This window comes from Cavia porcellus, unplaced genomic scaffold, assembly GCF_034190915.1.
Source record: "Cavia porcellus strain 051 isolate PalLab524CR breed Dunkin Hartley unplaced genomic scaffold, mCavPor4.1 scaffold_1, whole genome shotgun sequence".
Lineage (NCBI taxonomy): Eukaryota > Metazoa > Chordata > Mammalia > Rodentia > Caviidae > Cavia > Cavia porcellus.
The window spans coordinates 61368658-61394397 of record NW_026947484.1 but is presented as its reverse complement, the minus strand read 5'-3'; the positions used below and the strand labels follow the sequence as shown (position 1 = coordinate 61394397).

General features: G+C 35.3%; 1 protein-coding gene across 2 annotated transcripts in view; it reads left to right on the top strand.

The window, feature by feature from the left end:
• The window catches only part of Rfx7 (regulatory factor X7), a 115646-nt gene extending 92453 nt beyond the window's left edge, over window positions 1-23193 (top strand). For both annotated transcript variants that reach the window (XM_063249268.1, XM_063249276.1), the window contains 5 exons: window positions 9980-10096; window positions 11329-11413; window positions 12192-12399; window positions 15641-15936; window positions 17163-23193. In XM_063249268.1, the coding sequence (XP_063105338.1) occupies window positions 9980-10096; window positions 11329-11413; window positions 12192-12399; window positions 15641-15936; window positions 17163-20435 (3979 nt within the window). In that variant the 3' untranslated portion in view covers window positions 20436-23193. The remainder of the gene's footprint in view (window positions 1-9979; window positions 10097-11328; window positions 11414-12191; window positions 12400-15640; window positions 15937-17162) is intronic.
• Window positions 23194-25740: the final 2547 nt, after the last annotated feature.

Sequence of the window (25740 nt, the reverse complement as noted above, 5' to 3'; positions counted from 1 at the left end):
AGACTTTCCTCATTGTGTGGAATAAAAAACCTAAAAGTTTTTTTCACTCTGTTAATTCAATTAGATGCACAAAAGTTTTTAATTTTGGTGTAGTCCAGTTAATCTATTTTCATTGCTGTTTTGACCTTTGTAAAATAATGATGGATATTTGCTTACATAAATGCCAACATATTCTACAACTTTAACACATTAATTATGACCTATTCTAGTTATGCTGTTTCTTGTTTTCCTTACATTGTTTATTTTGGGCAACAGTCTTCACATACTGTTTAAATATTTGACAGCATTCAGCACTCATTTAAGCAGTATTTCTTAAACTCCTGTTCATAAGGTATCTGAAGCATTTCTAGTCCCAAGCATTTCAGGTAGGGCATACTCAGTCAGTATGAGTGAGTGTTTATCCCTACCTTAGTTGAACTGTTTGGTTCATCCAGTTTTTGGTTATTATGAGTATTACTATTAACATTGTCTGTTGTGGCTGTACATTTTCAGTTCCCTTGGGCATATAACAAGAAGTGGAATTGCTGCCTTGTCAGGAAATTCTGTTTAAATTCTTGAAGAATTGCCAAATTGTTTTTTAAAATGACTGCAGCATTCATATTTCTACCAGTGAACTTCTGAGAGTGGTGCACTGTTTGTGCATCTTCTGTGATCCTTGTCTCTGGACTTATTATAGCTATTCTAATGCAAGTGAAGTATTGCATGGTTTTGATTTAGATTTCTCTGACTTATGATGCCAGACATCTTTTCTGGCATGTATTGGCCATGTGTATGTTTTCTTTGAAGAAAAAAAATCTTTCCTACTTATATTTTCTTTTATTGTTTAGTTATTTGTTCTTTATATATTCAGGATATTAAATCCCTACTAGATACATTATGATTTGTAAATATTTTCTGGCATTCTATTGGCTGTCTTCACATTATGTTGGCTGTCTTCACTTGCTCATGTCTTCTGATAAACAAGTTTTAATTTTGATGAAATTTTCTTTGTTTTCATTTACTTTGGGGTGTCATCTAAGAGACTGTTGGCTGATGCAGATTGACCCTATCTTACTTTCATGGGTTTTAATAGGTTTAGCTCATACTTGTGGATCTTTGTATTATGAATTGATTTTGGTATGAAGTATGAGACAAATGCCCAGATTCATTCCTTTACACTCAGATATCCCCTTATTCCAGTACCATTTGTTGAAAAGACTACTTCCATATTCAATGGTCTAAGCACATTTGAAGGACCTCTGTTGACCATAGATAGATAGAGTTACTTATGGATGTAAGTTTCTGTTTCATTGCCCTATATATCTTTCTGGCAGCATTATATTCTAGCTTTGTGGTACAATTTAAAGTTGAAGAATTCCAGTTTCATTCTTCAAGGTTATTTTAAGTCTTCTGGGTTGCAGTTTAAAATTGAGTCTTCCAATTTCATTCATCAAGATTATTTTAAGTCTTCTGAGTTGCATAAATTTATGCATGAATTTTAGCACCAGCATGTCAGTTTCTGTAAGGCAGGTAGTAAAAATTTTTATAAAGATTACATTGAGTCTTAGATCAGTTTGGGATTATTGTTATCATTACAATATTGTGTTTCAAGTCATGAACATGGATGATACATGTTTTTATGTCTTTAATGTCTTTAATATCATCCAGTGTTTTGTAATTTTCATGTACACATCTTACATTGTTTCTTACTAGACTTACTACTAAATATTTTACTCTTTTTGATAAGTGGAGGGTTTTTTGTTTGTTTGTTTGTTTGTTTTTGTTACCAGGAATCAAAATCACAACCTCACACTTGCCAGGCAGGAGCTTATGCCACTGAGCTAAATCCCCAGCCCTGATAAGTGGAATTTTAATTGTTTTGAATTGTTTATTGCTAGTGTATAGAAGGCTGATTTTGGAATGCTGAACCCATATCCTGCAGTCTTGCTGAACTAGCTTATTAGCACTAGGTTTTTAGTTCATTTCTTAGGATTTTCTATAAAGAAAATCTTACCTGAAAATAGAATTAATTTTATGTCTTTCTTTCTAATCCAAATATCATATCATTTTGTGCCTCCTTGCCTTTAGTAGACTCTCTTAGTACAGTGTTGAGTAGAAATAGTGACAATGGACAAACCCTATCTTTTGCCTGATCTGGAGGAAAAATCTTTCAGTGTGATGTTAGTTGTACATTTATCAGGTTAAGAAAATTTTCATTCTGTTACAAGTTTGTTGGATGCTTGTTCTGCCTCAGAGACAATCATACTGAATTTATTTTCTTTATGCAGTTAAAATGAATAATGTATTTACATTTTGAGAATGAGTCTCACCTTGTAGTTCATGTTGGCCCTGAACTCACTATGTAGCCCAGGCTGGTCTGGAGCTCACACTGATCCTCTCTCTACCTCAGCCTCCTGAGTGCTGAGATTATAGGCATGTGCCACCACACCTGGTAGTATTGTATTATTCATTGTTTTTTGTACGTTGTAGTTACTCATTTCTGAGATGAATCACACTGAGTCATTGTTTATAATTCATTATGTACTTGCTAGATTCTAGTTGTCAGTGTTTTGCCAAGGATTTTAATGTCAGTATTCGTAAAAGATATTGCTCTGTTGTCTTCTTGTCATGTCTCTGTCACATTTTGGTATCAGGGTATTGCCAGCCTTGTAATAGTGTTTTATGAAAGTTTATGAGCTATTTTTAGTTGCTTGAATTTATCAGTGAAGCCATATGAACTAGAGTTTCTTTGTAGGTATTTCTAATTTACTAATTCAGTCATTCCATTCTAGGTCAGATTGTCTTATTTCTGTTTTAATCCATGTGGTAACTTCTTTTTGAAATTTTGTCTGTTTCACATAGATTATCTTAATTTGATAATGTACAGTTTTTCATATTACTTCACAGTGCTTTTATAGTAACTTCAATAGTAATGTTCCTTTTTTAAGTTCCTGATCTTTATTTCTTCCTGCCCTCTTCAGTTTTGTTGACCATTTCAAAGAACCAACTTTTGAGCTGATTTGTTTCTAGTATTTTTCCTTTTTCCCTATTCTACTATGCTCATATCATTTTCTTCTGTTTTGAGTTTAGCTTTCTCTCAATTTTTTTGAAATGGAGGATTAGGTTATTAATTTGAAGTTCTTTCTCATTGAAATATGTAACTGTAAGTGTTCTACTAATAATTGCTTTCCCAAAATCCTTCAAGATTTATAGTATAATGTCTTTTCACTTTACCTTTTAATTTTTTGATTTCTCTTGTGATTTCTTCATTGGTGCATTGATCAACTAGAATATATCATTTTTGGTGTCCACATATTTGTGCATTTCCACTTGAGTTGGTGATTTTTAATTTCATTCACTTATGGTCGGAGAAAATACTTTGTACAATTTTTCTTTTTAATTTACTGAGACTGTTTCTGTAGCTTAAAATATTCTGGAAAATATCCTGTATGCACTTATGTACTCTGCTGTGCATATTCTATTAGGAAGTAGAGTGTTCTCTAGGTGTGTGTTAGGTCTAGTTAGTTTATAGCATGATTCATGTCCTCTGGGTCTTTACTGATATCTTGTATCATTCTACCCATAGTTAAAGATGAAACAGTAAGTCTCCCAACTATTATTGTCTTATTTCTCCCTGTGTCAATTTTTGTTTTATGTATTTTGGGGCTATATTGTTTGGTGCATAAAAGGCTACAGTTATAGTGGTACCTCAGTTTAGGCCCACTTTTGTTTGCAAACAGTTTGGTTCATAAACAGAAGTGTTTGACAGAATTTTTGTTTGCAAACTGCAGTAGTTGACAAACACAAATGTGACTATCTTTTCTAAAAATAGAACAAATTAAATTCTTGAACTGAGGTATTACTGTATTTCAGCCTTTGATGATTTGACCACATCGTGAAATAACGTATTTGTCTTTATTAACAATCTGTGTTAAAAGTTTTGTTTTCATTATTAGTGTAGCTACTCCAGATTTTTAGTTACTATCTGCATATTGTTTTTATTTTTCTATTTTTAAAATTTATTTATCTAAGAGGAAAAAACAGACAAAAGAAAAGCAAAAAGCAAAAGAGACAAACCACCAACAAACTCAAAATAACAACAGTGTAGGTTTTCAAAGTCTTTTTCAATTCTTTTACTTCAACCTACTTAGTTTGAATTCAAAATTAATATATTATGTATATAATAGTTTGCTCACATTTACAGTAAATCTGTCCTACCAATACCTAGCTTTAATTAAAGAATTTAATGCATTACATTTAATTACTGAAGAGGTACCAGTTGTAACCACCGTTTTGCTATTTTTCTATGTATCTTATGTCTTTTTTGAGACTGTTCTTTCTATGATTGCCTTCTTTTGTATTAGATAGATATTTTTTACTGAATTTTTGTCATGCTTTTTCATTTACTATATATACACACACGCATTTTAATCATTTTGATGGTTGTGTCCTATGTGTTACAATTATCATAATTTATTTTTTAAAAACTAGTATTGATTAATTGCAGATTTCGTAAGTATACAAAAACTTACACACATTGTTATTATGGTGTATTGATCTATATAGTTTTTATTCTGCTTTCGTTCACTTTGTTTGTTTGTTTTGGTATCTTTTTGAAGCAGGGTCTTGCTGGCCTTGAGCTTTTTAGAGTCCAGGCTGGCCTCCATGCTACTGCCTCTGCCTCCCAAGTGTTGGAATTAAGGTGTGCACCCCTATGCCCTCCTGCATAGATTTTTAGTTGTTGTATATGATTGTCTCTCAGTTTTGATAGGAGACTATCAGTTACAAAACAACCCCAAAGAAAACACTCTGTTTTATCTTTACCTATGAGGTTTACCTTTATCAGTAAATTTTGAATTCCTGAGTAGTGGTCCTTCTTCATTTAGGCCTGAATGGCTGCCTTTGTTATTTCTTTAATGACTGAATCGTATTACCTTTATAAAATGTTATTAAACAAAATTTATGTATACCATTTTATGTAAATCTACATTATATAACATTTTATCTATTCTTCTGTTCATGGACACCTAGGCTGATTCTGTATCTTAGCCAGTGCTAACAGCTAAATCATGTGGAAGATACATTTTTTAATTTTTTAGAAACCACCATGCTATTCTTCACTATGTCTATTAATTTACATTCCCACCAAGAATGTATGAGCTGCTTTTTCTCTACATCCTTGACAACCTTCATTTTATTTTATTTTATTTTATTTTATTTTATTTTATTTTATTTTTGCTTTTGTAAAACAGATCTGCTAGTGTTGAACTTTCTGATTACTGGTCTTTCTGGGAATGTCTCGAACCTACTTTTGAAGGACAGTTTATTTTGCCGTGTACAAAATTTATTCTTGACAGTCTATGCATTATTTGTCATCTCACTGCCTTTTAGCCTTGATGTTTTCCCACAAGAAATAAGCTGTTTGTGTATCATGAGTCTCTTCTCTTTGAGGCTATTCTCTTTTTCTTTGGTGTTCAGCTGTTTGATAATGATTGTGTGTCTGTTTGAGTTTTATTGTTTGCATGTTATGCATTTTGGATTTATAATTTAATGTTTGTATTATATGTAGGACATTTTTGTCTCTTGTTTCTTTGATATTCCTCCTGCTGACCTCTGTCTCTATTCTCATTATGTATATTTTGATATTTGATTGTATCTTACTGATCTCTGAGGCTGTTTGTTTTTATTTTTTGTTTATGTTCATCAGATGGGGTTAATCTCTATTGACCCTATGTTCAGATTTGCTGATTTTTTTGTCAGATTTGCTGTTGAAACCCTCTGTTGAATTTTTTTCCAGTTTCTGTACTTTTCAACTCAAGAATCATATATTCATTTTTATATAAAATCGTTATTCATGTGCATTTCTCTTCGTTGACATTTTCTGTTTAGTAAGACACGATTTCCTTTAGCTCTTCAAACATATTTAAAATAGCTTGTTTAAAGTATGTAGCAAGTCTAACATTTAGGCTTCAAGCACAGCTCACTAATGATTATTTTATTTCCTGTGTAAAATCCAAGATACATGGCTTGTTTATTTGCATATCAAAAATTCTTTGTTGCAGAGTGGACATTAAAATTAGGTAATGAGGTACTCTAGAAATCCAATTCCCTGCTGAGGGTTTATGGTTATTGCTATTTGTTGTAGCAATTGTCCCTTTTCTGAGTTACAAGGTTTGTGTTCGTTGTTTTGTGTGCCTGCAGAAGTCTCTACTCAGTTTACTCTGGTCAGCTAATCATTAGGTACAGATTTCCTTAAGTATTTGGAACCAGTAAATCTCCCAGTCTTTGCCTAAAGTGTGTATTGGGATACAGTATTAACCCTCAGTCTTAACAGTTCAGTACTGCTTTCACTTCCTGCTTTCAAGAAGCCTCAAGTTTAGCTAAAGGTGAGAACATAGGGACTTCTCAGGAGCATGTCCACAGCCGTTTGCATCTGTGTGGCTTTCTGGGACCCCAGGAATATGCTAAGCTTGTCGAAACCATCTCCAGACATCTTGTTTTCCCAGCAAACTAATTGCTTCCCAATTAGTTTCTTTTCCTTGACTGTTATCCGTAGTCTTCAGCAGCCACAAATTTAATACACTCACCTAAAATGGTCTTTGACAACTTTATCCCCACTTTATCTCCCTAAGGACAAGACTTTTCACAGTGGATTTTTTCTTGTGGAGGAAGTCTTTACTGTGGAATTCACTGGGTCAAGGCCTCCTTCTTGTTAATTCTTAATTTACAGGTGGTTAATATCTTTACTCACATAATCTGAACACTGCATATGTTGTTAATTTTAAAAAGAACTGAGACAGTCTAGAAATGAAAGCAAAGTGTTATAAATAAGCTTGTGTTACATGCATGTGATCAACATTTTTATCACATTAATATCTGTGTGTATATCTCTAACTTTGCTTAAAAAACAAGCCAAACTTACCGAAGAATAGTCATTAAACAGTTCTTCTATTGGCAACAGTGAGTAAATAAGTCTTTCTTTTATACTTTACTTTTTAATTGGATTAAGTAAAGACACAAATTGCACTTTTAATATATTGAGGATTTATCAGATGACTATCCCTGAAGTTTATATTAGTAATTTATCAATTTTAGGATAAGGTCCATATCCTTCAGAAAAAGATCCTTGACAATGGATAAATGTTTTCATAGGATCACTCAATTAAATGATGGGACAGAATGGCAAATTGAAAGGAAAGACCTGTGTATGAAGAAATAGGTGCAGCACTTGCCTACTATGTATGCATGATTAACTCTGCTTTAAATTAGTTTTGTTGATTTTAAACAGACTTTGAACTGTATCATTCATTGTATGATTATCACAAAAATGAGTATTACAGTAGGTGGTTTATGCTTGTGGTATTTGATCTTAGTTTAAGCTTGGTTTAATAGTGCTGACAGCTGTAAATTTCTCATTTAGGTTCTAAACTAGAATAAGTAACCAGCAGAGTTACGCCTCTCTCTTTTGTTCTGTTTTTGTGGATCAAACCCATGGCCTTTTCAGTGAACTACATCCGCAGCCCTTCTTATTTTTTACTTGGAAACAGGGTCTAAGTCACTGAGTTGCCCAGGCTGTCCTCATATTTACAGTACTTGTGCTTCATCTTCCTGGAATGCTGAAATTACAGACATGCACCACTACACCCAGTTTAGACCCAGCATAGTCTTTTTCTAGCCAGGCTGCCCCTGGGATACCAAGCCATCACTTGTGTGCTGTCCTCAGGTGTCCCTGCCAAATGCTAGCACTGTGTACTCAGAACGAGAACAATATGAAAAAGACAAATTTTCATGGTTAAGGTCCAGCACTTTCAAAGAATTGTCTTTCCAATGTCTCAGAATCTAGTAACACCTTAAAAGAGTAAAAAGATTTGTGTTGCTGGCCATTGTTCTTTTATTGCTTTTGTCTTCCAGATTATCTAGCAAATGTTTTAGTTGATTTGTACTTTAAAGGGAATGTAATTCTACTACATATTCAGGACTTTCCTAAAGTCCTTATTTATTGACATACATGAATGCTGAGCCTTACTAAAATAATTGTGCAGGTATAGGTAAGTAGAGGGTTTTTAATAGTTTTAGAATTTTTGCTACTGGGGATTGAGCCAAAGCCTTTCTCACTGAACTATATTCCTAGACTTTTGTTTTTGAGTCAGAGTCTCTAAATTACCCACACTGGAGTTGAACTTACGATTCTTCTGTCTCAGCTTCCCAGTGTACTGGGATGATAGGCAAGGGCCATCATTTCCAGCTGAAAAATGATAGTTTTTAATGAACTCTTCTCTTAATAAATATTAGGAAAAAATTTATTATGTAATTTTGGTTATATTCCAGTTATCAGCATTCTTTAAGTATCTCGTGCATGAGAAATTAATTAGATCAAACAACATCTTTTCCTGATATACTTCTATATGTAAGTTTGTCAGCTACAAAATAAGTTTAATAAAAATACCTGCCTCAAGTTGTTGGGGAGACATGAGGTAACACTTAAAAATACTCAGAAATGTCAGCTGTGGTTCAGTATCATATAGCTGTATTTTATCTTTTCTGTTTTGTTTTTATTTTGTACCATTAAATATTTACCTTAAATTTATATATTTAATTTTATAAATATTATGAAAAAGAACTAAAGATAGCATTGCTACCATGGATTTTGAGTGCTTTTTAATAGTTGTATTGAAAATTTGGCTTATTTTCAATCTTAAAACTATAATTTTAAATAAAGAGCAAGAAGAAAAATTCACTTTAAGAATGACAGTGGTGTTAATGTCCCAGTGTTGAGTGTTGCATAAATGTAATCTACACTGAGTTGCGTGTGAGTGGATACTATTATCTTGTTTGATAACTGCGGTTAATGCTATAAATAAGGGAAATGAGGTGTAAACTAACCAGGAACTCCAGATGGCCTGGAATAATGACCTATGGCTTGTGGTGAAGCACCGGTTTGAAAGTTATATAAAGACTTATCCCTTGAAAACTTGTAAGTTGCATATAAAACAGAATCATGTGGTAGCTCAACCTTCCTAGTGAGAAAAAGGCTCTCATAATAGAATTCTTTACCTTAAGAGCAAGCATTCCTGCAGTTTGGGTGGGCTCCTTTACAACATAGAGCTGCATTCACATTGAGGTTAACAATCCATGACCTCAGAGTAGGACCCTCTCTATATTTAGCAAGTAATTGAAGTGTATAACTTCTGGATTCATTTCTAGCCCTAAACTTTCACAAAATTAAAGGTATGTTAGGAGGAGGGGAAAACAGTAGACTTCTAGAACCTCTTTCTTTGTGTCCTTGTTTTTAACCTTATCAGTAAAGTAGTACTGGTGCAGATGATCTCTAAGATCCCTTTTAGTTCTAACATCATGTTTCTAAATTTATAACCAGCTGGGTGTGGTGGCACATGTGTGTAATCCCAGCACTCCAAGAGGCTGAGTCAGGAGGATCATTGTGGGTGAAAGTGAGCTCAAGGCCAGCCTGAACTGTATAGTGAGACCCTATCACAAAAAAAGAAAAAACAAAAAAATTGGGCCAGGGATATAGCTCAGCGGTATAGCACCTGCCTGGCAAGCACATGGTTGTGAGTTTGATCCCTGGTACCAAATTAATTAATTAATGACATTCCATCAATAATGTTCAACATGTATAATGTTTGTATTGGAAATTATCCTGGTTTGTGGCCTGATAACATATGTGGAAATTTTAATATCCCTATTGCAGATACTCATTTTAAAGCAAGGTTTAAAATCTTTGTACCAACATGATCTTATTATTGCAGATTTCTTGAATGCTATTGAAAGCAGTACCATATACCTTGACAGTGGTGAAATCAGCTAACCAGATCTGACTTAACACGTCTCTAAAGAGTGATGATCCTGTCATTTGTGATGAGTGACATGAAAGTCCATTGCTTCACTTCATCAAAGGATTCAAATTGTATTGAAAGTAGCACAATCCCAGGTAAGGCCGAATTCTATCACATTTCTAAATTGGCCCCATCTTCTTTTGCAGGAGCTATTGTGACAATCTTGGTTACCATCCATTAAGTGCTGCCGACTTTGGAAAGATCATGAAAAATGTCTTCCCAAACATGAAGGCACGTCGTTTGGGCACTAGAGGCAAATCTAAATATCCTTTACTGGAATGTTACTATTAATCTCTTCATGTTCCTACTTCGTATAGAACATTTGCTATTGTATTTCAGCTGGCAACTATATTTAGAAATAAATTTAATCAACAGATATAAATAGTACTAGGTAGACTAATTGGAAATCTTACTTTTCTAGCTATTAGCAAACTGAAAAAGAGACAGCAAAGAGCAGTTCCTGTATTTATTAGGATTGTGATAGACTATCTGTCTCTGTCACTGTAAAATGTTATTAATGGTCTGATCTACTTTGCTATAATAAGAATTAGATACTCCATGTATTCAGCAGTTGTAAACTATATCAATAAAAGGAGAGAATGATGTTAGCGTCTTCCCTTCTAATTTAGAAACAGATCTCTTTGATTAAAAAACTACTACTAATAATACAATATTCAAAAAATTTCTTGTGAAATTTGTACTGAAAAACTAGGGTGCACTTTTATTTTTCAGCCAACTTCTTGAAGCCTATTTTAGAATTAAAGCAAAGGCATAAAAGAGGTCTCTTTTGTGATAGAGCAATACTTGGGGACAAACAGAAGTAAGGAAATAAAAATAAAGATTTATTAAGATTGTTTCTACTCATAAAAGAAGATTGTAAAGTAGAGGGTCTCTCAGAAGTATGTTCATTTTCTCTCTGCTTAGCTGTTGGCCTTTTCAAAAGCGTGAAAATTACCTACCGTGTGGAATATTTGAGAGGAAGAAGGCTACTTTTCTCAGCTATTTCTAGGTGTTCATAAGCCACTTGGATAACCTGTCATTGTTTCATAAATATAAACAAAAGTGTCTTGATGTGTCTTTGGCATGTTATAGGTGATAATCCTGTGTGTTTCATGGAAAAAGAAATGAAAAGGTTAAAGCCCTTGTGACACTGTTAGGAGTTGTTTTTGTCCCAGTGCCCTGAACTCAAGTTTCCCTTCCTCATGCCAAGTTTCCACCTGGCTATTCCTTTCCTTCTGACCTTACTGGTGGCCGGCCCTGCATACTAGGAACATTTATTCATAAAAGTTATAACAGATGAGAATTATTTCATTTAAGACAGATATTCCAAGTTTCTAATACTAAGGTTTTTGGACTGAAGAATTTAGAAAGTGTATGTTATCTCATGCTAATTTTATTCTCCTTTCATATATGGTTTTCATATATACTTTTCAAGTCCCTATTTGTGAAGGCAGTCCATTAATTTAGAGTGCTTTAGACCTTAACTATTTATTACGTATTGCTACAGTGGACTAAGAAAAAAGGCTTTTGTTCACATGCCTACACTGCCCAATCTTGATTTTCATAAAACTGGAGATGGGGTAAGCATTCTGCCATTTCTTTTCAATATGTACAATTGTACCTTTCTATTAACATTCAAATGTATCCTGTAAAATCATTTGGATAAAACCAGGAAGCAAGAGCTGTGCCTTTTACAAAGTAAACAAACAAAAAAGTTATACATTGCCTTAAAGATGTTCATATAAGTGAGCTACATCATCATGAAATTTGGGAGAACAGAGACCTAAAGCTACGTATTTGTAGATACGTAATTTGTATAAAAAATTTAATCAGAATTGCATTACATCTATATTATAATTTTTGATATTACAGCCATTATGACAATATATGTTCTGCTTATCCAAGAACAGGGGCTGGCTTTCAGTTTTCTAGGAGTGAAGGAGTAAGAATGACCAAGATACAATGTGTATGTGCCAGTTCCCCAAGATGGGTATAATTATTATGTATCACAAACATAGACTAATAAAAAATCTTAATTTCTCTTAAAAAATGTATTCAGAAGAAAAAATATAGTTATTAATATATATTAATATAGTTTGTTGTATTGATGTTAGAAAAGCTTTTAAAGTTAACTTTTCCAGATGAGAAAAGAAGGAAAAAATGGAAACAAAGCTGTTGTAAATGGCGGGGTGAGGAGGAGTTGAAAAGGGAAGATAGGGGAATGGGGGCGAAGCAAAAACAAGTTATATACAGGTACAGATTCTCTAGGATGAATGTGGTCATTATGTATACCTAAAATGTACTAGTAAAACCTGATTGGAAAAGAAAAAGTTAACTTTCCCCTTTTCTTTTGCTTAGTTGGAAGGAGTTGAACCTTCCGGGCAGCTTCAAAATATTGATGAGGAAGTTATCTCTTCTGCTTGTCGTCTTGTGTGTGAGTGGGCCCAGAAGGTGTTAAGCCAGCCATTTGACACAGTCTTGGAATTAGCCCGCTTCCTTGTAAAAAGTCACTATATAGGCACGAAATCAGTAGCAGCTCTAACTGTAATGGCAGCAGCATCAGCAGGTACGAAGTCCCTGTTAAGCTTCCTTATAGCCTCTATCAAGGTGTAACAAAATAGGAATTCAGCCAGAGACTCCATTTTATAGTACTTGTGTATTCTTATTCTACCTTACACTAAATTTAGATTGGTTTTTTATGCCAACAAAATAACAGTAATAACCCTTTCATTATAGAGCTTAGTGCTATATTTTTGTACTGCTATACCAGAATCTTAAAACTATTTGGATTCCATTGTCAATGTTTTATTAATTTTTCCATTGCTGTTTTTAAGTCTTAAAAATATATCTATATGTATTAAGTATATGTACCGATGTTAATGAAACACTAGAAGTAAAGTAAGATTGAATTTTAAAATTACATTAATAAATTCCTGTCTCAGAAACTAAGTTTATGAGTAAAATGACCTTTGGACACCCAGACTAGTTTACTTGTCTTACAAAAAATAAACTGCTTGAAACATGACTATAAAATACCATGAAGGATTTTTTAAAACATTATCCGAACAAGAGAATGTTAATTCAAAGATGAATTTTGGAACTGACAGTTTCAGGGATTACCAGCATTGTTGTAATAAATGGCTTCTTCCTAAATTAGTCAGTATATGAAGTTCAAATGGAAATTTATAATGTTTTGTTTCACCTAAAGAATGGTGAATAAAGTGTATTGCCTAGAAAATTATTTCTCTGAAAGGTATATTACCATAAAGCATATTTTTAAATGATTCGTACAAGCGTGAAACCTAAATATTTTTAAATTTACCATAGATCTATGGCCAGAATTACCATATGTGGGGGATCTGTTTTGTGTAGTCTGTCCTCTTGTATTGTGGTTAAGGATCAGTTTCAGCAAAATAATCTCTTAAAGAGCCAGTATGAATTTTTTGTCTGCATGTAAACTGTGTTTGACCTAAATCTGTCGTTGAGTTACAAGCAAGAGAAAGCTCAGTCAGCTTGAATGTAGCTAGGCAGCTCACATATGTTCATTACTTTATTTAATTCTCCTGGCAATCTTGCAGTTAGGTGATATTTTGTCTGTTTTCAGGTCAGGAATTAAACTGAAAGTTAAGTAGTTTGTCCATGGGTAGGTAAGGAGAGGACCAGGATCTGATTCCTCTCTACCTCCGAAGCCCAGATTCACTCAGTTGTGTCATACTGCATTCTTGTGTTCTGGATGATTAAGGTTGTAAGAGGTATAGATCCCACACCTTACTTTATTTTCTTTCTCCTGCTCCTACTGATACCAAGAAGGGTACTTCAGCAGATTGAGGATTTGGGAAGCAGGGGGAAAAAAATGTGTTCATCTCTCTTACTTCCCACATCATTCACAAATCAGACTCAGATGTTGAATGAATTTTTAAGGTGTAAGTATAAATTTTTTTGATCAAAAGTACTAAATTATATAAACAGGTGTTTTCTCTTTTTGAAAACAATTACCAGACAGACTCATCATATTACCAATTGTATTACTACTCAAAACATTTTTTAAACCTCTCTTGAAATTTTGTTCTCAACCCTTACTATGTTTTTTAAAAATACACTTGATTGCAAATTAATTTTCATTCTTTGAAGGCAAATTTGGTGGGTTTTTGTGTTTTGATTTGGTGTTTTAAAATAAGTCTAGTCTCCACATTGAGAACAGGTTGTGTTACAAATGTCCTTTTTGTAAGTCAGCTGCCTGGAACTCACTGCTGCCAGAAACCCTGGCAGGAGGAATCAGACATCCAGGCTGTGAGCCAGGGTTCTCTGGGGTGCAAGTGGTGAGAAGCAAAAGCTTCCTGGAGCCAGGAGGAGACAGTGCAGCTGGATGTAAAATGAAAAAAAGTACTGAAGTAATTTTTAAAAAGAGAACCACATGCCTGTTATCCTAGCACTCAGAAGCTGAAACAGGAGCATTCCTAATTGCGGCCCGGCTTGGCCACCTTAGTTACTTAGCAAAGGCCCTGGGTTCATTCCCCAGTAACAGGCAAAACAGAAAAGAAGGCAAAAGACTGTGGATCCTGCCCAGTGAGTACATGGGAGAGATTTACAGTTTTTCTTTCTCTTTTTCCTAGTCCTCCTTCCCCAACTTCCACCAGGTCATTGCCACTATCTAGAATGATGAGAAGCACAAGTGGAGCTGGGGACAGAAGGCAGATGTACTTGCAGGCTGGTGTTATCCTCCCCTGTGGTCACGGCCACAACTGACTTTCTATTTAATGCCCCTGCTGTTGTAGCTTGGCATAACTGACGCCATCTTTTGGCATAACTGAGCCCTACATTTAACTAGTGCCCTGTATTTGACCCAAAAGAATGGAAAATTACTCAGGGTATATTATCTATGCCTACAAGAGAAAAATTAACCTGCTTAGCAAAGCAGGATACAGGTGTCAACCAAAAATTAATGTAAGAGTCTAGCTAAATTGTTTCCAACAGGATGTCTTTTTATGGTTCTGTGTTTTAAAAACTCTGTAACTTTCCAGTTTAGGGCGACTCGGTGAGACTCAGAAATGGGTCCATATGAGTGGTTGCTCAGCTCAGCTAATTTAATTCCAAATTTATCAGTTTGGCTGCTTGGATTCCTATATTGTTAACAAACCCACTTCACTCCCTAAGTGAGCTTTTTAAAAAATCAATTTGATTACATAATTATTGCTAAAATTTATATATTACTGGATTTTATTCCTTTTCTGTGTATATTACTAGTCTTTTTTTAAAAAAAATTAACTTCATGACAATTTTCAGACTATCTTAACATTATTCTGAGAAATTATATTTAATTTCTTCAGGTCACACTGAAATAATCATTCAGTAGCAGTTTAAATACCTATGGTTTTCTGGTAGGAATGAAAAAAATTGTTTTCCCCACACAGATTTTTTCTAAGATACGGAGTGGTTTCAGCAGATACCAAGTGTTCCTTCTGGGCTGAATATTAAAGTCATGAAAATGCATGAATCTTTACTTAGAGATGAGGATAGGAAAATTTACTGACAGCTGATCAAATGGAATGATGATTTTTTTTCTGCGTATTTATGACATAGATACTTTATTGATTTAACTAAAACTGAGCTAGGCCATATTTTAACATGTCAAAATCATATTGACAAATGTTTATAAATTGGAAGTCTAATGAGGCTTTATAAAGACATTGAGTTAAAAATTATTTTGGTTGCTTTGTCCAGTAGATGGTTTAATATTTAAAGAAAGCAAGTTATGTCACTTTCTCTAAAGAAGAGTGTTTATATTTTCCTTTTCTGTTCATTTTCAGGAATTACAGGAATTACCCAGCCTTCTGCTTTTATACCTACAGCTGAAAGTAATTCCTTTCAGCCTCAAGTGAAGACTTTGCCATCTCCTATTGATGCTAAACAGCAGTTGCAACGGAAAATCCAAAAAAAGCAGCAGGAACAGAAACTACAGTCTCCTTTGCCAGGAGAGTCCTCAGCAAAAAAATCAGAAGGCACTACAGCCAATGGAGTAACTAATCTTTCTAATGGAAACCCTGCAATCCTTTCTCCTCAGCCCATTGGTATTGTCGTAGCAGCTGTCCCTAGTCCCATTCCGGTAATTATATTAAATAGTATTTGGTTTTACTGGGGAAATCAATAATTTAAAAGTGCCAGTTGAACTGGGGATATAGTTCAGTGGCACAACACCTGTCTGGCAGGTGTGAGGTCCTGAGTTTGGGTTCTGGTACCTACAAAAAATAAGATAAAAAATGCCAGTTGAGAAGGAGGAAGGTAGACATGTAGGTACCATCATAAACTGGCTTGGTGACCACAGATTTCCAAGCCATCTTTTACTCTTGATTACGAAAAAAGCTATAAAACAATCAGTAAAGGTCTAAATATCCAGGATATATATATGTAAAGTACACTTATCACTAGTCAGAGCTTTATATAAGGATAACTTTTTCTGTATTGTGTCCTGCCTTGCTGAAATAAGAAAATATAATGTACGTTTTGTTTAAATGTTAACATTTAGATGGAAAAATTATAATATACAGTATATAGATGATACGGTAAATCTATCTTTGTGGCTTGCTGCATGTAGGAGGAGGACATTAGGCAAGTCCCTCGCCATTCTGTTTGTGTTATCTTGCCTGTCTCACACAGTGGAGGTTATAGTGAATGAGCTTTTAAAATGAGAATACACCCTGCTAAAGTAAGCTGATACTTTATGTTATTATTACAACATATTTAAGGGGACATTTTATCTTACTTTTCTTGTTCTTATTAGCATCGTAATTAGGTATTAGCATCATATTAAAATGTGAAATACCTAGTGAGCATAGGCAGCAGCTTTGTCTGGGATCTTAGCCACCATGGTTCAGTAACTCAGGTCCAGTTAAATAAATAAATAAATAAAACTCGTTAAATCTAATGTAGTCCCATCTACAAGACTGACTCCCCTTCAGTGAGTTCTCTTCTTACCACAGACTGCTTGATAGATACTTTATATCTTAAAATTTTATCTTTTCTTATAAATTCTTTAAATCATTATTTCACCAAGTATTCATCACAAATGTAAAGTTTTTAGTATGTTAACTGAAAAGTATCTTAGTGTTCTTAGATATTACTATATTTTTGTAATTATGTTGCTTGTTTACATTTCTTGTATTTGTGTATCTGATAGCATAGGATCTGTTCTAAAAAAATTCTCTGCCAGCATACAATCTTTCTTTTTAATATTGGCATTTAATAAATGTTTTAATACTTGAAAGGTATACAGGTTAACACGTGTATCATAAACTCATTAAATCTAATGTTTTATTTTTTGCATTTTCATAGGTCCAGCGGACAAGACAGTTGGTAACTTCACCAAGTCCAATGAGTTCTTCTGATGGCAAAGTTCTTCCTCTCAATGTGCAGGTGGTCACACAGCACATGCAGTCTGTGAAGCAGGCACCAAAGACACCTCAGAACATCCCAGCCAGTCCTGGTGGAGACCGCTCTGCTCGACATCGCTACCCTCAGATCTTACCCAAGCCTGCCAACACCAGTGCCCTCACCATCCGCTCCCCCACTACCGTCCTCTTTACCAGCAGTCCCATCAAGACTGCCGTGGTGCCCGCCTCACACATGAGCTCTCTAAATGTGGTGAAAATGACAACCATCTCCCTCACTCCCAGCAACAGCAGTGCCCCTCTTAAACACTCTGCTTCGGTCAGCAGTGCTCCAGGGACAGCAGAAGAGTCAAGGAGTGTTCCACAGATCAAGAATGGTTCTGTTGTTTCTCTTCAGTCTCCTGGACCCAAGACCAGTAGCACTAGGGGGACATCCGCAGTAGAAGTTAAAATGGAACCCGAAGCATCGTCTGATGAGCATCCTGTACAGTGCCAAGAAAACCCTGATGGAGCTAAAGCTCCCCAAACAACATCTGGTACCCTTTTGGGGCAGAAAAGTAACACAGATGAAGGAGTGCAAAAACCTTCATATGAAAGTGTTACTGAAGTAAAAGCAACTAAGGTCTGTGACCAGAGGACAAAATGTAAAAGTCGCTGTAGTGAAGTTCTGCCAGGTACATCAGCAGGCAGCAATCAGAGCACTATTATGCCCTCAGTTGATACTCAGAACTTAACTTTCACCAGCACCAATTCGCCAACTCATGGTGACTCAATAAATAAAGACCCTAAATTATGCACTAGAAGTCCAAGAAAACGACTGTCTTCAACATTACAAGAGTCCCAGGTGCCTCCTGTGAAGAAACCAATTGTGGAACAGCTTTCTGCAGTTACTATAGAAGGTCAGAAACCAGGCAGTGTTAAGAAGGACCAGAAGGTTCCACATTCAGGGAAAACAGAACGATCAGCAGCAGGTGCTCCGGTTCCTAACAAAGTATCAGTTAGTGTCAGTTCACACATGGTGGAAAATCAACCCTTGAATTCTACTCTTACTAGCAGTGATTCAGCTCTGGAACAGCAGACACCATCATCATCTCCTGATACAAAAGTAAAACTTGAAGGGAGTGTCTTTCTCATGGAGAATGATTCAAAATCAGACATCAGCTTTCATCCAAATGAATGGCCACAAGTCACTAAGGATTCTGAGTTTATATCTGCCGGCTGTGAACAACAGCAGGATATCAGTGTTATGGCAATTCCAGAGCACCCTGATATCAATGATTTAGAGAAGTCAGTTTGGGAATTAGAAGGAATGCCACAAGACACGTATAACCAACAGCTCCATGGCCAGATACAAGAACCTTCTCTGAATCAAATACAAGCACAGTCTTCAGATCAGTTACCTCTGCAGTCTGAACTGAAGGAGTTCGAGCCTTCTGTTTCCCAGACAAATGAAAGCTACTTTCCTTTTGATGATGAACTCACACAAGACAGTATTGTGGAAGAGCTGGTGCTTATGGAACAGCAAATGTCCATGAACAATTCCCATTCTTATGGTAACTGTTTGGGAATGGCTCTTCAGAGTCAGTCAGTGACTCCAGGAGCTGCAATGTCTTCTCATGCCTCCAGCACTCACTTCTATCATCCAATCCATAGCAATGGCACTCCAATCCATACACCCACACCCACTCCCACTCCTACCCCAACACCAACACCAACTCCAACCCCAACATCTGAAATGATTGCTGGTTCTCAGAGTCTGTCACGGGAGAGTCCTTGCTCCAGGCTAGCCCAGACCACACCTGTGGATAGTGCTTTAGGAAGTAGCCGACACACACCCATTGGTACTCCACATTCAAACTGCAGCAGTAGTGTCCCTCCCAGCCCTGTTGAGTGCAGGAATCCATTTGCATTCACCCCAATAAGCTCCAGTATGGCATATCATGATGCCAGCATTGTCTCAAGCAGTCCTGTGAAACCAATGCAAAGACCTATGGCCACACACCCTGATAAAACCAAGCTTGAATGGATGAATAATGGGTATAGTGGAGTTGGCAATTCGTCAGTTTCTGGCCACGGCATTCTCCCAAGCTACCAAGAACTGGTGGAAGACCGTTTCAGGAAACCTCATGCTTTTGCTGTGCCTGGACAGTCTTACCAGTCTCAATCCAGACATCATGACACACATTTTGGTCGTTTGACTCCTGTCTCTCCGGTGCAGCATCAAGGTGCCACTGTAAATAACACCAACAAACAGGAAGGGTTTGCAGTTCCTGCCCCTCTTGACAATAAAGGAACTAATTCATCTGCCAGCAGCAACTTCAGGTGCCGGAGTGTGAGCCCTGCGGTCCATCGCCAACGTAATCTTAGTGGAAGCACTCTCTATCCAGTATCTAATATCCCACGATCTAATGTGACCCCCTTTGGAAGTCCAGTAACCCCAGAAGTCCATGTTTTCACAAATGTTCACACAGATACGTGTGCCAACAACATTGCTCAAAGAAGTCAGTCGGTTCCATTGACAGTCATGATGCAGACAGCCTTCCCAAATGCTCTTCAAAAGCAAACAAATAGTAAAAAAATAACCAATGTTTTGTTGAGTAAACTTGATTCTGACAACGATGATGCAGTAAGAGGTTTGGGAATGAACAACCTGCCTTCTAATTACACAGCCCGGATGAATCTCACACAGATTTTGGAAACTTCCACTGTTTTTCCTAGTGCCAACTCACAGAATATGATTGATTCCAGCACTTCTGTTTATGAATTTCAAACACCATCTTACCTCACCAAAAGTAATAGCACCGATCAGATCAGTTTTTCTCCTGGAGATAATCAAGCACAATCTGAAATTGGAGAGCAACAATTAGATTTCAGTAACACTGTTAAAGACCTGTTGAGTGGGGACAATTTGCAAACCAGCCAACAGCTGGTAGGTCAGGTAGCATCTGATCTCACCAATACTGCATCTGATTTCTCTAGTGATATCAGGTTGTCATCTGACCTCTCAGGCAGTATCAATGATTTGAACACCTTAGACCCAAATCTACTGTTTGATCCAGGGCGTCAGCAGGGACAAGATGATGAAGCTACACTGGAAGAATTAAAGAATGACCCATTATTTCAACAAATTTGCAGTGAATCCATGAACTCTATGACTTCATCAGGTTTTGAATGGATAGAAAGCAAGGACCATCCTACTGTTGAAATGTTGGGTTAAATTGTGTTTTATAATATGTAGCACACTGTATCTAAAGACATATGTATTGTATTTGTCTTAATGGAAGTGCCTCCCGCAGCAGAAACACTTAATATTAATTGTGACATTTGAAAAGCGTTTGCTGCAGAAGTGGTTTCTTCAGTAGGAAATGGTTAGACTTGCCTCAGTTCTTAACAAGTTTCTGAAGACAGTAGGCTGTAGAAGTATTAGGTTTTAAATTTTGTAACCTTCCCCATTTAATCACATTGTTTGCTAGTACAGAATCCACCGTCCATCTTTTACAAAGGCAGTCTAGATCTTTATTTTGTATAAGTTTATTTCAATTTTGATCGCAGAATTTAGAAGAAACCGTCAGTTTTAGGGTGGGGGCTATTTTGTTGTTACCGTTGGCATTATGTTTAAATATGAAATCATAGCTAAGGTGAACTGTAGGCAAGAGGGTCTTCCTTAAAACAGATAATATTCAGGTTATTATAAATATTTAGGCTTGAAGCATAGAGCTACTGTAGGATGAAAAATCTCTAGAACTTTCTGGGGTTTTAGTACCATTTACCCCCACAATGAAGGGCTTAAATAGGAGAGAATAATGGAAAATTAAGTATTAAGGAAAGTAAAAGCTGCACTAAAATTTCTAAGAAGAATAAGTAGCCATTTATATTTGTGACTTTGCATTAGTGTGATTTTAAAATGTTAATTTAAATGTGGAGCTAACGCATACATAGACATACACATAACTCCACATATCGTAATTTAATAGAATTAAATACATTTTAGAAAACTGATGTATTATTCGTTAGTTGATGGGGCATTAGAAGGAAAATAAGAACATTTTCTTAGTTTCACCACAACAGCTGCATTTTTGTATTAAATAGAATTCTATGTAAGATTTATTTTGAATTTTTTTCACTATAATATACATATATTTTTTTTTCCTCCTCAATTTAGTGGCTGACTTTTGTTCCTCCTGAATATAGTCGTGCAATTTGATCATGGGATCTTTATGAAAAACAGGCAGGCAGGAGGTAACATTAAAACCTGAGCAGAAAACATTTTACCACCTAAGGTCTGAAGCCACAAATCTTTTTATCTCTGTTAAAACAAAGGGGATAATAATAGTACTTGAAGAAGAGGAACGTTTTATTACATGCTTAATAATTTATTTATTGTGATAAAAATTGTAAAGTACTCAGGATTTGTTTTAAAATGTTTCTCTATGGCTCCCATTTTGTTTTATGAATATTTATGAATTTCATGTTGACATACATCTACTCAGTAGTTGACAGCTCCATTTAAATGAGTTTCAAGATTAGTTTCAAAGAGTTTTTAAAACATTAAACTTTTAAAGCTAACATTAAACTATTTCCTGTGCTACTTTAGACCAGCTGAGCTTTACTTTAATTCATAAACTATTCAGAAAACTATGATCAATGAATATTTAGCATATGTAATGAAGGGTTTAATTTAATAAGGTTTCATTGCTCAATAAATTTGAAAGTTAGGGTATTTAACATTTTGATAAATAAATGGTGCTAGGGTTGATCAGAGATTTATATTTTAATATGTGCTAGTTCATTGGCATTTGTGTTTGTTTTCTTGATTTAATGATCTGTTAAGGACTTTTTTTCCTTGATGTTATTTCTCACTGTACATCTGAGACAGCACTACTGCACACCAAAGTATGCAATACCCAAAGGAAACTGTGTGATTTCTTTTAACAAATGATGGGAGCCTTTCTATATGAGATACTCTGAAAAGATTTTGAGGCCATTCTAATCCCTTGTTTACACTATTAGCTTCCTACTAACATAAAAATAATGGAAATCTTTTTTGATAAAAACACAAAGACTGGAGGATTTTTAATCCCTTGTACAGTATTGCAGCAAACTCTTTCAATTTGATTGAATTCGTCCAACAAACTTTCTGGGGTTCATATATTGCACTAAATTTGTTGAACCTGTGGTAGGCACATCTCTTAGGATAAATGCAACCAATACAGTCCACAGATTAAACTTTTTAAATGTGTTTCATTATGAAAAGACAAAATGTCATCAAAGTGACAGATACAATTGTCTTATGTAGCAATGTGCATTGATCTCAATGAGATATTTCTATTTCTTATTCTCTTACATGAGAATATTACAGCAGGAAGAATTTAGTTTGCTTCACCATGTTAATACATGATCACAAATGTGCATGAGTGTTACTGACTTATCTTGTACAGTACTAGGTATTCCTGTAACCACTTTTTTTTTTCTTGGCTGTATTGAAACTGGTCGTGTTAACCAGACAAGCATAGTTATTCACAAGTTATTTACTTTATGTTTACTAATTCTGCTTAGTTGTTGTCAAGTATGTTCTTTTCTCAGATTATTTTCATTGTTCTCATGTTTAAAACATTTTGCATACTGTTTATCATGATGAGACTTCATGAAGTAAATAATTTTGCATATAGTTGCAATAAGCACTGACTTTTGAACTGAAAAGAAGGAAAGTGTTTTTTGTGCAGTGCATCTGAGGTTCAAATAATAGTCTTGTTCTGCAATGTGCTTTACTACACCATAAATGACAAAAACAAGCCCTGTTTCATGTTTTCATTTAGTGCAGAAAGTCAAATTTCCCCCAGTGTTTTGTCTGTTGTACCTGCTGAAACTACAGTAGTTGAATATTGCAGTAGCATTTCAGTTCTCTTTTTTATTAAAAGTGTTCAAAGTTGTTTTTTAAATGTTTTCAAAAACAATTAAAAACATTTTATATTAAACTGGCTGGATTTTAAGGTGATTTATGAGTTGTGTTTTACATAGGCGATATACCATTTTTTAAATAGACCCAACACCATACCTGTTGATCTTGTGAAATGTGGAGTAGGTAAAGTCATCATGAAGGTAAAAGAGTGCTGCTAATCTCTGCTATTGTTCAAGAACACACAGGTTTTACTTTTTGGAACTTACCTGTTCATTTAGAATTAATTACGAGTGATACATACCATTGAGCTTTATGTTGTGCCAAAAAAATTGCCTTTTGTAAATATTTGATTTTAAAAGCCTGGGAGTCAGCCTAGGTGTGTCAGTCTGCAGCATTGAATAGAAGAATAATAGAAAATCTAAAAGTTCAGCATTGTTCCAGTGTAATATAGGCATTTCTGTAAACCAGAAGCAAAATGAAAAATACACTGAACTTTTAAACTAAAAGTGGGGTTATTAATCGAGATGGTTTTGGAAAACACAAAAATTTCATCTTCTGCAAAATAGTGAAACTAGGATCTGAGATAAAAATTTACTTCCTTTTGAAATTATAATCAGTACCCAGGGAATAAGACATTTTGAGTCAGACACCCTAGTCAGTTGTAAAAGATCTTTGTGGGTCTGTGGTACCCCACTGTTCACACAGAACTAGAAGCCTGAGTTGGATAGGGTTCATCTTTCTCTTTCTCTTTCTCTCCCCCACCCCCACAGGACCATGTACTTGCTAGGCACTGAGCTATTGTGAAGCCCTAAGTTGGTAAGAGGTGGAAGCAACCATAAAAGGAAGAGTTTTACAACACTTAAAAAGTTAATCATAAGACAAATCTCAAAAAGAAAGTGACTCTGTTGGTGTGGCTTTAAGTATATTAGAATCGTCAATGATACGGGAATGAGAATAGCAGCTAGAGTCCTACACGAGACCAGGCACACATAGGACAGTTGATCAGTAAGTGTAGTGTATACCTGAGATATAGTCACTTGTAAAAGCCTAACACTGGTTTTAACCATAAGAATAATTCAGCCTGATAGGAATTTTGGAAACAGGCACTTTGGCACATGGTTGCAGTACCAGCTACTTGAAAGGTTGAAGCAGGAGCATCACTTGAGCCCAGGTGTTTTAAAGACCAGCTAGGAGAACATAGCAAGACCCTGTCTCAAAGTTTTTGGAGATAAGAAATTCAAGTGGTCCCATTGAGTGACTTGTTCACAAGGACCAGATTCTGTTTTTCTGTGTTTCAATCATCTTCAGCTTTGCTTTTCTGGTTATTTCATGGTCATGGGTGTGGCTTCTGTAGCTTGGACTGCCCTTACATGCCATTAGTAACAAGCAGTTGTCATCTTTTGTCAGGGGGAAAAAACCTTTGCCACAAGCTCCCACTAAGCATGCCACACACCCTCCTAACCTCATTGTACAAAACAGTGTCTTGCCCTAAAGCCATTTATTTATGATGGACTTAATTTTCAAGGAGGAAGAAAGTCCTATTTCCACTCATGAGGTCATCTATAAGTTTCATAACCTGAGAGATTCAGTAGTATGGACTTGCTGTTTGAGAGATGAACAGTAGAGGTCACTGCAAACATGGACAAGATTTTAAATCCTTTTAAGGAGACCATGGTCTTTGCTAAGTGCCCATGGTGTACATAATTGCTATGTAGAAGTAAAGAAGTGAGTATTTGCTCTGAGGTGCTAAGAGCAAGTAAAAAGGTTCTTAGCAAATACTACATTTAGAAATCTTGTTTACTTTTAAGAACTGGGCTCGTATTACGCCTTTTATATGACCTGAAAATTCAAGAATTAGTGAAAATTGGCTCAAATCTTTTTGCCATAATAGAAAACCAATTTTTAAATTTTAAATCAGTGAAATAAATTGATCTTAACATTTCTATAAATTCTTAAATTATAAATTTGTGGAAAGGATTATTACATGAAATTTTAAAAATATATGCCAGCCCTACAGCTATAATCAGCTTACATGGAAAGAGGACAAAATAAAAGGCTTAGTTTGTTTGATTTATTTATTTTTATTAGTACCAGGGATCAAACACAACCCTGTGCTTGCCAGGCAGGTGCTTACACTACTGAGCCAAATCCCTGGCCCAAAAAAGCTGTTTTTAAGATAATTTATTTCTAAATACTTTTTCTTGAAGAGGAAACTTTTTAAATAAAATACTATTTGCTATCACAGTGGTATCATTGCCATGTGTAAAGTATTTTTCTGCTAAGAAACTGTTAAATACTTTGCATATATTCTCATTTCCTGATTTTTAGAAGTCTTAAAAGAACTTTGTTCTTTTAGGGGGAAAATCTCAGTTCAAAGATTAACTGGTACCAGAAATAGTGCTAATAACAAGGAGAGCCAGGATTATCCTAATTCCAAGGCCCAGATCTTAACCATCAGGCTCTAAGATAATGTTCACAACTACTATGTCTACTGCAGTAATATCATCGAATCATTTTTTATTCTTGGATTTGGATTTGAATTTTATGAGGGATTCTTTTTCTCATCTTCCAATCCTTTTGTCTGAAAATTTGTTTTTAACCTTAAAAATTTTATTGATAAACG